General features: G+C 37.9%; 1 protein-coding gene across 1 annotated transcript in view; it reads right to left on the minus strand.

Moving 5' to 3' along the window:
* Positions 1-14,128, minus strand: part of PLPP4 (phospholipid phosphatase 4) — a 60,424-nt gene that overhangs the window by 28,050 nt on the left and 18,246 nt on the right. The window contains exons 2-5 of the mRNA XM_035547847.2: positions 12,289-12,397; positions 6,840-6,930; positions 3,626-3,689; positions 2,002-2,126 (exon numbers count right to left, since the gene is read on the minus strand). Coding sequence (XP_035403740.1) covers positions 2,002-2,126; positions 3,626-3,689; positions 6,840-6,930; positions 12,289-12,397 — 389 coding nt within the window. The remainder of the gene's footprint in view (positions 1-2,001; positions 2,127-3,625; positions 3,690-6,839; positions 6,931-12,288; positions 12,398-14,128) is intronic.

The following is a 14,128-nucleotide window of genomic DNA, read 5'->3' on the forward strand; positions in this document are numbered from 1 at the left end:
GGACAATGCACTTTGCTGTGTGACAAGCAGTCTTGGTAAGAGAACTGGGATGTGGGCCAGAGTTAACCAGAGCATGCTACATACACAGTATTTGCAGTCTTAGCAAAAACAAAAGCACATCAGGTGTATTCCCCAACTTACACTTTGCAGCTCCAGAGAGTAAACTGTTGCATTTCTGTAAAGCAAGCAACTCTAACACTTGATGTCTGTTGTGGGCTAACCTGTAAATTCTCAGTACATCAGTGCATACTTGTACTTACTTTAAGCCTTTATTGTTATACAGAGAAGAAATACTTAGCCAAGGGGATTGCAATTAAGTGTGACAACCAGCATCTGAAGACAGTCTAAAAATAGCAATAAATGCCATTTGTTCTAAATGGCATAGGATATAACCTGTTAGTGTCCCTCTAATGTGGATCAAAGCTCATAAAAAAGAAGTTGACACAGCTCAGTTGGTTTACTGTTTAGGGCTATACAAAGGTTATAAGATAGCGACAAACATTTACTACACCTTTATCTGTTCTGGGACTTGAACAAGGAACAGAGAACAAGAGCAGCCCAGAATTTCATTCATCTCATTACCCAACTCATTTCCAATGCATAACTCTGTGCAATTAGACAACGGGAAGTTATTACTTTGAAAGATCAGGAAAACAAATTCCAGAGGTAGGACTTACTGGTACTCAATTGGCACTTCTCTGAAACAGAACAGCACAAGAGAACAAACTATATCAGCCAAAAAACAGAAACACAGTAATCAAATTATTTTACACATCACAAGAAGTTTTATTGGACCTCCTGACATAAAATGCTCTAGAAGTAAGCTCCTCAAGACAGAGAAAGGAACCTTTGTAAACATCTGAGTTAATATAACTAATTAAATCAGGCATACAAGTTTTCAGAAATCACCTAAACATCTGCCAGGATACAGCACTAGCTAGGAGCAGCTGATCAAACAAACCATCAGACCTAGGTTATGGACCATCCCACAGCCAAATGGAGTAACAAAGGACTGCAACAACAATGCCCCAAACTCTTCTTCTCTCATTTCTTGCTACTTCAGTATTGTCACGTTGACATAAAATTCAGGACTTTCTACTCACTCTCTTCTGCTTACTTGTGCTGGGAACAGAGCTGCCACCATTTACTCCTGTCTGTACCATGGCAAAGTAGCCCAGTGGCAGTAGACAGCTGAACATGGACGTATAAGTACCCCTCAGGATAAAATAAACGCCCACACAGACAAGCATCTCATCCACTGTTGTCTGTAGCGAAAGATATCTTCAAGGGAGTAAGAAAACATGGAATGAAAGAATCATTATTCTACTGGCATATTATTATAGCTTCTAGAGCTATAGGGACTTCTTGAATCCGTCTTTGTATGTAATTCATTATGACAAATAGCACCAAAATGATGCACCATGATCTCTGTCCGTTCCTTCCTTTCACATCCAATCATACAACCTCCTATGAAGAAAAGCACTTTAGTAATGGATTTTATTTTTTTTTTGAATGAATGAAATTTTGAAGATAAAAGTAGCTGAACTGTCTTTGTGACTTGAACTTTGGTTTAACAGATCTAGTACTTGAAAGGTATTAACTACACCTCTTCAAAACTGTCGGTCCAACATGCCCTGCCACATTTCATATTTCAGTGGAATATAACAAAATAAATATTTACTATATAAACAATAATTGCACAAAGAGGTTTGCAGGTAGCCCTTCAGAATCACACTGTTTTCTTTAACCTTGAATAGTACTTCACTGTACTGATGCTCTCAGTATGCTATGGCTCTCAGCAGAGTCACGTGGTTCTTGAGATAAAGAAGGGTCAACAGGCTCACAACTTTATTTCCAGAAGTAAATTTCTGGCAGAGTTGACCAAAGACAGAAGTGACCCTGCAGCAAAAATCAGGTTCACCATCTAACAAAAGAAGAGTAATTCCAAAACATAGTACATTTTTTTTTTTTTAAAGTAGTACTCCATGTGAATGAACTTACAGGAAGAGTGGATACTTGGAAAGCTTTTCCTGCCTTCAGACACCAGATCTGGATCACCTGTGCAGTGCATTTCAGAGTTCATTACTCCATCTGGAAAGCAGCGGTAAAAGAAATCGGGACGCGGTCTACAAAAAACACCATGGACATTAAAAATATAAAATGCTGTAGTAACAAATAAACCTCAAAGTGATTATTACATTTACTGCCTACTACATACAGAGTACATTTATTTCTTCCTGCTTTAACACAAAACCAGAAATGCTTCATTTTCCTGGAATAATCTAATCAAGACAATTTTTTTTTTTTTTCAGGCAGGATCTATAAGGGAGGCTTCCAGTGCATTCAAGTGGGAGTTGTAGCCTGCCTCTTCTCACAGTGTGTTTCATCCCAAAGAGGACACAGAAGCTCCGTTCTGAAAATGAATATGCAAGGCTACTTCTACCTAGAGCAATCTTGCACAGTACTTCCAGCAACAGAGCAAAATAGTGTAGCAACCCCACAAAGTTGCACAAGTCTTGCTGACACATCTGCTTGAGAACAGGATGACAGCCACCAAATTATATTGCCAACCTTGATGCTGCCTCTAAATGCACTGAACAAACCTCTGAACTTCTTTTGACCCTGCTCTGAGCTGAAGAGTAGCGTGTAGGTTTGGCTGGTTTCATACTGATCCTGTCCTAATACACCCTGAAAAGAAACAAGGCAAACAACCACATTCCGAGACAAGCTGACAGAGCAACTAGCTGGCTTGCAGTGCAGGCAAAATGAGCTCATGTCTGCCTGAAGATGATGCAGATGTTCTTAATTACATTTCAGAAGCACTCTTAAAACAAAAGTGCCAAGTATCAATATTATCAGGGCAACAGTACTGTAGCAGAGAGTCCATCACAAACAAGCACAAATACTGCTTCCTCAGTGCTACAAAACAGGTGAAGCTAAACAACAAATGTAGAATTGGACTCAATTAAATGGTGTACAAATTCAAGTTAATTACATACTTTTCAGGTGAATTTTTTATGAAGAAAATGAGCCAAAAATACCTAAAAATTGTTTTCCAGAGAGTTTTCTTTGCTAATATTTTTCCGGCCCCTTCAATCAAATTTATGCTTCTCTAAAAATTGTCCTACCTAGGAGTCCACTTATTGCTTAGCTCCAAGGTTTGCTCTGCCAGGGATCTTGATGTTACCTGGAAATACCACATTCAGTAATATGCTTCACACAAAATGTAAGCAGTAGGTTATATTAAAACTCAATTGATTTCTATTTCATCAGACTAGTGGCACTGGCATCTAAACTCCCACATACTATGACTCTTCTGTGTTGCCAATGTAATGAACTGATTTCAGCTCACACCTTTCCTTTCAACCTCTTCATTTCTCTGGATCCACCAACCAGTCCAATAAAAAATAAAACACAAGGGTACACATTCCTAACACAGCTGGATGTCACATAATGAAATTATGCAACACCTGCACCAGGGAAAGGCCAGTTTTACAGGGACCCCTGCTAATTCAATATTCTTTGAAGCAGTGGTTATCATTTTATTAAGATGTATTGTATTTGCCAACTCTGTCTTCGTTTCTTTAAAAGTCATAGCCATCATTTATAACATGAAAAGACTTACCTTCCCACTATTAATTTAATAGTATTTGTGCAGACTCCATTCAGAGCTAGAGCCAAAGAAACAGCTACAACAAAACAAAACAGAATGAACAACAACATAAATACCAAGATATATATTGTAGCATGACAGCATTTGATTTACAGACTGAAACCTTTACTGGACTGAAAACTGAACAAGCTTTGTAACTCACTGTTATCAACTAATTTTCTTAACCAGAATGAGGATAGACCCCAAAGAATCACACAATGTTCTTTGCTCTGCTTTTACTCTTCAGAAACCTTATTTCCTTAATGCAAAGCTGACTTTCCTACCGTGTCATTTGCAGAGGCATAAATCATCAAATAGCAATAATTATTAGAGAATCAAGTTCTATATTTAGCAGTTTTGTAATTTACTTAACGAAAGTCTTACACTTTTTGGGTCAAGAATTCCTGAATAGACCTATGTTTATATATATTTTACATGTGTGTGTGTGACCCTGTGTGACCCAATTAAGTAACCTACAGTAAGGCTGAAAACTGACTTTTTACTAAAATTAGAACTGGATGGTTTTTTTGTTTGTTTGTTTTAATTTTCCTTTCAACAGGATGTGGATGTTTTGACTAAAAATCTTGACATTTTCCTCCTATGTTATCTTCCAGAATTAACCAACTTTCCTAATAAAACGTGAGTAACAAAGAAGAATTGTCATGCTAGGTATGATTGTATTGATCTTCTTTATTTGTACTTACATATCAAGACTTTCCAAATAACCTCATCTAGAGTTTGTGGAAATCTCTACCTAGCTTTCAGTGTGACTTGGATCCAGTGTGCACTCTTTTTATTATAAAGCTGACCTGATGCTGCAGTCCATACTGTAGCTCCCCGTTACAACACACGAATAACTGATTTCAGGCAAATCTCTGATTTCCAGCAGAACAGTTACAGTAATAGAACTTTTGATTGTGACAGCTGCATGAGCTATTTTCTCTTTTGACTGCTGCCCCAGATGCAGCAGCACACATCCTGTCTCCATAAAATCTTTCCCTGAGGATATTATAGATCATAAAGATGTGTGTTATAGGATCTATTTCTCTAAGTTAAAAAAAAAAAAAAAAAAGGATGTCTTCAATCAAAAATAACATTTTTCTCAGACTTTAACAATAGCTGCCAGTAAAAATAAAGGAACAAGTAAATTTTAGAGACAGCAATACTGTTCAAAACAGTCTTTCACTTTCTATACCTGTGCTCACAATGACCACTCATGCCCACGCTTTTTCCTCTCAACTGTATTTTCTCAGTTACTTATGTTGATCACGTCTTAACTGAAATGAAAGTTTCCTAAAAATCAAATGCAGATCACCAGCATTGTCATGGCACTACATTCTCCTTTTCGGAAAAAAAAAATGGAAATGTAGAGATATCTGCTTTCCAAGACATGAAGTAAAGTTTACCCTTTTCATTGAGCTTTATCTTGATTGTTTATGGCATGTCTGACTGAACCATGCTTCTTCCACTGTTGTGTATTATTAACGGTGGCAATCCAAGTATCAAATGTCAGTGTGTTAGCTGAATTGCATTTGCTCTCACTTTTTTCACTTTAGAAAAAAAAAAAATCACACTGCCCACCACAAGACACATAACCCACTCAGTACAAAGAAAGAGGCAAGAGAAAGCAGTAAGGGATGTAAGTTTCCTACATCAGGAAACTAACTACTCCTTATCCTAGGTGCATGGAATCACCTTCCTTACATTAATGGCTGTATGAAGGGCAAAGCATTTTCACATCCTTTTAACCTTTGATCTCTTCTACCTATGATGTGTAAAGAAATTTAGTTTTTGAGGGATTTCTCAATTATTCATTAGGAACATTATGTGACAGATCTTAGTGCAAAACAGCAAGGCTGTATCAAACAGTGAATCTTCACACCACCAGACACATTAACATACTGAATTACATTAATGTACTTTATACTTGAACACAATTAAGCCACAAGCACTTCTACATTTATGGCACGTGTTGAACAGAGATACTGTGCAGAACAGAACATCAAGGTTGGGGTTTCCCTAAAATTTGGGCATCAGGGAGAACAGGAGGGAAGCTGACATGGACCTGAGAACAGAGTTTACTCATGGGCATTATAGAGTGAATCATAAAGAAGGCAAGAACTGCAATAAAAATAGATGTCTCTTTAGAACAAAAAGGTAAGAACAAGTGATGAAACTAATCCAAAACTTCCTTCTCAAACAATACAAAATAAAACTCAGCACTGTGACTGCATACATTTTTATTAATCAGGGTTACCTCTACTGAATGGACTTGTCAATAAAATATCACTATGAGACATGTCGGAACTTACTACAAATGACTCAGCAGACAAATCGAAACTAGGATCTCCCCATGCTTGTGCAAGAGCAACTGGAGAAAGAACATGCTACAAGAACCCAGCCTGGTCTAAAAAAATTCAAAGGCAGATACATAGTGCCATTTATATCCAGCCTAGCTAAGGCACAGCTGAGTATTAGTTTGACCTTATGATCTAGGCTCCAAAAAATTCAAGGGCAAATTAGCCAATAAAACACAGAATTCCAGAGTTAGGCATGTTTCAAATACACTGTTACAAAAGCATCTTCGGTTCCCAGGGCTGGTAGCTGCTGCCTCCAACTGCAATTAGACCTCATCCATAACACAACCATTGCAGTTCATGGTCCAGGATTAAGTGCACATCCAGCTACACTGGCATTTTAAGATAAAACATCAGCTTGTGATTGCAAAAGCTGAGCCATGAGCACAGATTTTGCAATGGGGAACAGTAAGCTCCAGGAGAAGGTCAGAGAAAACAAACGAGAGAAATAATTTTCTAAACTAAGCAGCTGAGTCTCACAGGACTCTCCTGTCAAACCCTGAATTTAGAAGAGCTGCACTGTAAATAAGAGGTAAGCAGCAGATTAACTGTGACAGAAAAAGGGTGCATCTGGACAGTCTCTCTCAGCTGGTCTTGATTTTACTGCTCAAATTCTGACCCTTTCTAGCAAGACTGAAGAACTAAGGCACAGAATTTATACATTTAGAAGCATGCATAAAATCAGAGACTTTGGTAGGATTGCTTGCAATCATCGCTGCACTGAAACATACTGTAATGGAGACAGGTTTTCTTCAAGGCTTACACTACAACTGCAATCAATCTCTGAGTAATACCACATATTTTCCATCTTGAAATACAACACACATTACCTAAGAAAGCCTCTTTAATTTCAGTCTTGTCTGTCCGCCGAATTATTTTCACCACAAAAATGACTGCTAGTGGTGTAAGGAATGAAATTGCCTGTAAGAGATAACAAATACCATGTGTTAGAGCATCAATTTCTTTTCAGTCCAACTGATTAATAATTAGTTCCAGTTAGCTCCATTTGAACTGGAAGGCTGAATGATCTTTATCAAACTCCTGACCTCAAGTAAAGTGGGATGATTTGTCTTTGTAACTACAGGGCAGTGAATACATTAAAACTGTAATATAACTGCGAGATATAATTGATTTGTAATTGCCTGGAGCTGCATTTAAAACGTCAGCTTCATAAATGAAAAAAAGCAACAGCCTATACATTCTCTAAATTTATAGACAAAATTCAATAAATTCATAGTCTGATCCATAGATATCTTGTAAAATTTTTCACACTAAACATTATTCCAGAAGGCAGCCCAACCAGCCTGTGCTCTCAGAAAGACCTTATCCAACGTACCAGACTCCAGCACAAACTTCCTGACAATACAGAGTGCTATATTACTTTTTTTTTTCTTTTGAACTGTCATTCTTGAATGCATTGAGGTGGCTTTAGAGGGATCTTTAAAAGACCATAACTTTATGATTCTTCCATTAACAGATGAGTTTAGAAGTGGAGCCACCTGCTTGATTTTATTCAAAACCAGAAAAACAACGCCTGAACAGGTCAAGTAAACTCATCAGTTAAGCACAACTATATTCTCTTACTGTTAGCACTGTACAACAGTATTCCTCCTGTAAGCAACCTGCACACCAATGCACATGTTTGATGAACAACATCTCCATTAGCATAGAGCAACTGGACTATGGTTGATGATTCACTGTAAACGTTTCAGTTATCCCAAAAGCATCCTGCTTAGAGCAGTGTTGATACACTGCAGACTGTCCTCCCATCCCAGGTATTCATCTTTCTACAGAGAAACACACCATTCTCCCAGGCATAACAACAGGCAGTTTATCAATAGTAGCCTACCACTGAAAGTATGATTTTGTTCCTAACTGGCCCTTCCATCATCCCTTTTACCTCTGCAGTTGAAGGTCTGACTCAAAAGGTAACTGGCAGGCAAGATAACCCATTTATGCTTGTTGCTAGTTCTGGGGTAAGGTAACTAATTCTTTTCTGGAATTAGTTCCGGAATTCCTTTCTACAAACCTCTTCACAATCACATCTGTTCAAAAGCAAATAGAGGTATTTCAAAAGCATTCTAGCTCCTGAAGAAAAAATGAAAATGACTGTATTTTTAATGAAGGCAAAAATGAAGTTGTATGTGGCACTGGGGGGCACCAGACTCTGAGTAAGATTACACTGTCTTTATTGAGGCTGAACACTGCCTTACTCCTTAAACAGCCCCACTGAAATGAAAACCAGAGACACTGATTCAGAACAGACATGTTATGATCAAAGATATGTGACTCCTTTCTTCCTTTTAGAAAACAGATTAATCCCAATCCTTATTTTCTGCTTTTCATGTTGATTCCAGCCGCGTATGAAACAACATGAAAACCCACTGTATTTATGATTTTGGTAGTGCATCTTGGACCAGATTCCCCTCACCTGCATCTGCAGAAGATTATCTACCTCCATGAGCCATGCAGATTAGAGCAGTCTGGAGTCTCCTTCCCTTTTTTACATTTAAAAGAAAGCCACCAAGTTTTGTGCAAAAAAGGTACCATTTCCACTTGAATTTCATACAGCCTGGAGACAGAAGGGAGTTTTAAGTTATGTTATGTTACTACTTCAGAAATGTTCATTTCTCTCCCTACTCAGCGATAGTTTAATTTCTGCTTTCAGAGACAAGGGGAAAACTAAAAATGGTTAAATCAAACCTAGAATTATTAGTTTCATTCAGAAAAGTAAGGATTGCCACCAGGAAAGAAAAGAAGAAAAACATCTGCATTCCGTTGTTGAAGAACATGTAGAAATATAGCCAGGCTGACAGGCTGCTAGATGTGGTTTAATGGAGTTAGAAACCTTTTGAACAAGCATGAACAGCAGAAAATGTCAAAGAACAGAATTCAAGTGGCAACTTGTCCCAAAACTCTTCACAATTACTCTTCAGAAATCTGGTAAAACTACAGATTTCCTCATATTTTACAAGCATGTGGATTTTTGAGAGAGATGAAGAAATATTCATGTTTGTGGTACATTGGTTGCTGTTCCTTACACACGAGCATTAGTTGGAAGGTATCTTTTTTTCTTTATTATCATTCTGCAGCAAAACACCCTTATAAAGAAAGTCTGGCTTAAAAGGACTCATTTTCCTTTATTTTGCAAAATGATTCTGTATGGCTCGTATCCATAACAGATTTGGCAGCAGTCTAATGAGCAATACTCTCCTCAGATATATCTCAGTAATGTTTTCTTTTCCAGCAGTGAAATATTCCAACATATTTCCTCACTTTGGTGAAATAAGGACAAAAGTCTATCTATCTCATTCATTATTCATCCTAGCAAGACAAAGACACGCTAAAGTTACAAAAATCCCACAGAGAAGCACTCGATCTATTTTGAGAAAACCCACTTGCACAAGTGACATGATTCTCACGTGGGACAACAGTGATTTACAGTACTGTATGGCTTCAGAACCTCACAGTATTTTTCAGTGGCGTGAAGCTAGACTGTGCTTTTGCTCAGAGCCCTCCTGCAAATGGTGCAGCAGAAGAAATCCAGCTTTCCCCTTACTACAGGGAATCTCCTACATGCCCTGCAATAAATACTGCTCCTTCGCACACCACTCTTGCCAAACTGGACTGACAGTTACATTTAGTCTTACTCCAGTCCTATGCCACATGTCATGCAGAGCTCTGTGTGAGGATTCCAGTGTCTTCCTCTCCCTGTTAGGATTACTGCAATACAATAAGGAGAAAAGAGCAGTGCACAGCAGTCTAGAGACATACAATACCAAAGCACTTGGCACTGGCATTTGTCACACTGGCCACCGCATTAGCCTCAGACCTACTTTTCCATTCAGCCTTACTGTGCATTTTCTCCTGCTGTTCTTTCCTTCTGCTTGCCAGCACTTTGCATGCTAGCTGCAAAGCTTGTCTCACCAAAGGATGGGAAGGAAGAGAAACACAAGAGGCAGGCCATCCTATTTTTTCTCATTTTGCTGGTGGCACTCCTACCTTTTCCCAGCAGAGTCCTGGAACAAATCAGAACTGATGCAAGAAGAGGGTCAGGGAGAATCTGGATGGAGGTGAATGAGGCAGAGGCTCCTAGCCTTCTATCCCAGGAGAGTGGGGAAGACAGAAAGCAGTCTCACCACCCCAACACAACCCTGCACTGCAGCTTTCACTGGGGGGTAAAATCCTTCACAGGAGTTCTCACCGTCCACCGATATCAGAATGTGAGATACCTAATTTTCTGTAGAAGTACTTCATTTTGTTCTGAAGATACTCTGGGGCAGGGATCCCCATTTACATCCGTGCATTCAAGAGTAATTAACAGTGCCTTGGACCTTCCTAGACAAGGAATATCCACTGACAGAGAGAAAAAAAAGTCTCAGGTCTTTCAGTCCTAATGGATTGCTTGCCACCAATGCAGAGGTCAACTTGTCTAACTTGTATCTGGAGTATTCACAATATTTCTCTTAAATTCAAAGCTCTCAGCATATAAAAAAAAAATCCAGCAGTTCATAAATAAAATCTGAGAGATTGCCTTCTGGTTAGCCATAGCCATACATTTGAATATTGGAATATAACACTAGTAGCAAGATGAGATCTTTACATAATGAGAACTTGTGATCAGTGTGAGGGTTGGATTTTTTTATTTATTTTTTAGTTAAGGAAATAAGAACAAACCACTTAGAAGTGATCTATGTTTCTTAATTTAAGAAGCTGTTCCTTGAGTTATTGGGATGTCATGGTATGAGCCAGAAAGCACACGAATTATACAAAAGTTACTGACTCAGAGCTGCCTGGAAGTTCCAGCTGCCATAAAATAGACAAAGAGCTGGCTCTGTGAGAAATGGATAACAGGGGAATGTTAAATGTTAACGCTTGCATCCCAGAGATGTGCTTCCCAGTGGACACCACCTAGAGTCCAGAGAAAGGACTAATGATCACTCCAACCAGTTTCAATAATAATCACTGTAGCAAACCCCTGTCCAAAGATTCACTATTGGTCCTTGAACTGTTCAGTTATAAACACAGATCAGACAAACCACGTGGCAAGGTAACGCTCAGCCTTTCTTAGCACAACGATTTAATGTTCCATTTTGGTTGTCATCGTTGTTTTAAACAGGAGTCTTCCATTTCAGGAAAAGTTAAAAAAAAAATTACCCAGGCTAGAAAAACTACACAGCAGAGCTTCCTCTTAGTGCAAAATAAACAAATAGGTTGGTGATTTTAAAACCAGGCCTTCAGCCTCTCTTTTAGAAGGCTGGAATATGTTGTTGCCTCACAAACAGGAAGCATGCTCAAGTTGTTCCATATGTAATTATCACACTTCCCTAACTGAACGTCTTAAAACAAAAGAAGATTTACAACGGTGACAAATTACATAGCTGATTTGCATTTATTCTGAGTTCAGGCTCTTTATCTGAAAAGTAAACCCCTGGCTTCACTGAAAACATAGGTAAAGATGCTTCAACACAAGGGTATGAGGATTTGACCTAGTCTGTTGTGCCCACTCCTGAAAAAAAAATGTTCACTTCATCTGATGAAGCTTTTGCAGACTGACCCATTTGTTTTAATAGCCCAAACTATACCCCCTAATTTCTTAGCATGTATTTACTGGTCTATCTTACTGCACTTTTATATGTGTAGATTATTTGATTTTAAATCATTACTACTAGTGAATTCTATAAAAACCACAAATTTTGATAACCAGACAGTCCAAATCAGACAGCCAGCCTGCATGGCAACATGTGCCATGCCGGGGAGAACCAGAAGAACAGGGACAGCAGAGCAGCTCTGGCATATATTTAATACACGCCCAATGACCTCAGGATTGTTGGCAGAACCTAAAGCAAAGGTTTTGTCTACAAGAAAGATCCAAACAGTAGCTGGAGGCAAAAATCTCCGTGCCTAATATGCCTAAAACAAATTGGATTTCAAAATTTAAGCACTTAACCCAATAAGAGCATGGCAAGGTTTAGTAAGGTCACCCAATTAGCTAATTCGAAAAGCTTCCCTAATCAAGCATCCCTCTACTTAACACTAGCTTAAATCTTAAACTGTAAAAATCAATGTTCCTAAATTCAGTTAATCTGGTATTATTGCTTTCTAGAAACTCTTCACAATTCACTACATTTTGTCAGCTTGTACATCCCTGGATTAGAAAGCAATTGTCATTAGAATTAAAAGAACATCCTGTACTTCTGAAAGGTTTCTTACTGCTTAACAAATGGAAGTGACCTTGGTTTACAGCTATCAAATAACCATCAAACCTTCAGTACTTACAAACATAAGACGAGTAGGTATGTTGTCTGATTGCACCAAAGGATTTTTATACAGCCAGATCTCTTCTGGCTGGATAACCCGCTGGAATGGATCCAAAAATTCTGTAAAACTGAAAAATAACAGTTGAAGACATTAAAAAAAAAAAAAATAAATGATGACAAACACAGACACAAAAGAAATCCTGCTGTTTTTAAAATTTCCCTCCAAACTAATTGTAGTGTAGCATGCATTGATTACCTTTTTAATACACTGCTTTCCTACATTAGTGCTTTTTAGTACTATGACCTTCATTAACATACACTTCGTAAAATGATTTTTTAAAGTTTATATTCGACAACTTTATAGATATTCCACAAACTTGTAAAAAACTGTTACTACATTTTTGTGAGGAAAGTGTGCAAAGAATATCATGGGATTAGAAAAATAACATGTAGCAGATGTTTTACACTGAAGAAATTATATAGCAGTTATCAAATACAAAATGTCTTTAAACTCCAAGATACAGATTTTGAAGTATGACAGTTGTATTTGAGGGTTACAAAGCTAGGAGAAAGAAGCAGCCCAGGCAATTCCTTCTACAGATAGAAAGAACAGGTAATTTTAGAGAACATCTCCAAAAGACGCTGCCTCCTAAAACAGCATGGACTCTTAGAAATACATAAGAAGTTCTTATTTCAGATTCACAGTATTTGATTTGGCTGTCGAATTTAAGAATATAGCTCTACCATAAATGAGAAATTTGGTCTCATTCAACCAAAACTGACCATTTTACTTTCATTCTTATGTCATCTGGTTATTTAAAAAATAATAATAATTAAAAAATAAATGTTATGGTTTCATTGTTTTGAATTGAATCATCAAAATAATAATTGAATAATAATTTATCAAAATAATAATTTTAAAAAGAAATATTCAATAATAATTGAATAATAATTGAATCATCAAAATAAAACATTGATGTTTAATCACTATTTAGAAAGTAAATAATTTGTGCAAGAATCTTTGGTCCAGCACTGAGCTTAGGAGCAGGAATTGTCATCTTTGACTCTAGTTGGAGGCTCCAGAAGCTTTTGAAGACGACAAACTGTCTCTCTTTCATAAAATCCTTCTCTGTCGTTTAAGCCTTCTTAGCTTTGCAGTCATATCAAACTTCCTGGAAAGCCTTGACTTTACTTTATAAAACTCACTTCAGGGCTATATACTAGGACTGAAAGAATAGCTGCTGAAAGAAGATATAGGGACCAGTTTTCTGCAGATTGGTCCTACCTAAACCCATGGAGTCAGAGCACACAGGAGTAGTAGGCCAAAGCTTTTCTTACTGTAAATTTCCTGAAGCCAAGGGCTTCCAACCCTCCAAAACTAGGTTTTATAGAAGTAACAATGACAACAATTAACTTTGTAAACAGAAAAAGCCCAAAGCAACTTGTAAAGCAGAGTAAAACTGAAACCATAACTCCTCCCTATGAAGACAAGTCCTCAAATCTAGCAACAAGCCTTACCCAGTCTCCTGCACCTCCAGGAAATTCTTCTTTCTATCCCCTCTGATGAGTGACCAGATGTTCTTTGTTTTCTCTCTGTAGTCTATGATCTCTCTGCAGTATTTAGTTTCCCACATCCCCAGCCCACATTGCTACTGAACCACACCACCTGAGCACTCTCAGACTCCCCTTAGAAAGGCATTCAAAACTCTCTATCTCAAAGAACCCAAATGACCTCTTCTTCCTAAAGGAAAGTAACAAAAACAGGAGCAAACAAGTCAAACACGGTGTTGTTACTTGTAGTGATAGTTAAGTTTCCATTACTGACCTACATGGACAACCAGATTCTTCTGAAAACTTAA

The sequence above is a fragment of the Cygnus atratus genome, chromosome 7 (genome assembly GCF_013377495.2).
Source record: "Cygnus atratus isolate AKBS03 ecotype Queensland, Australia chromosome 7, CAtr_DNAZoo_HiC_assembly, whole genome shotgun sequence".
Lineage (NCBI taxonomy): Eukaryota > Metazoa > Chordata > Aves > Anseriformes > Anatidae > Cygnus > Cygnus atratus.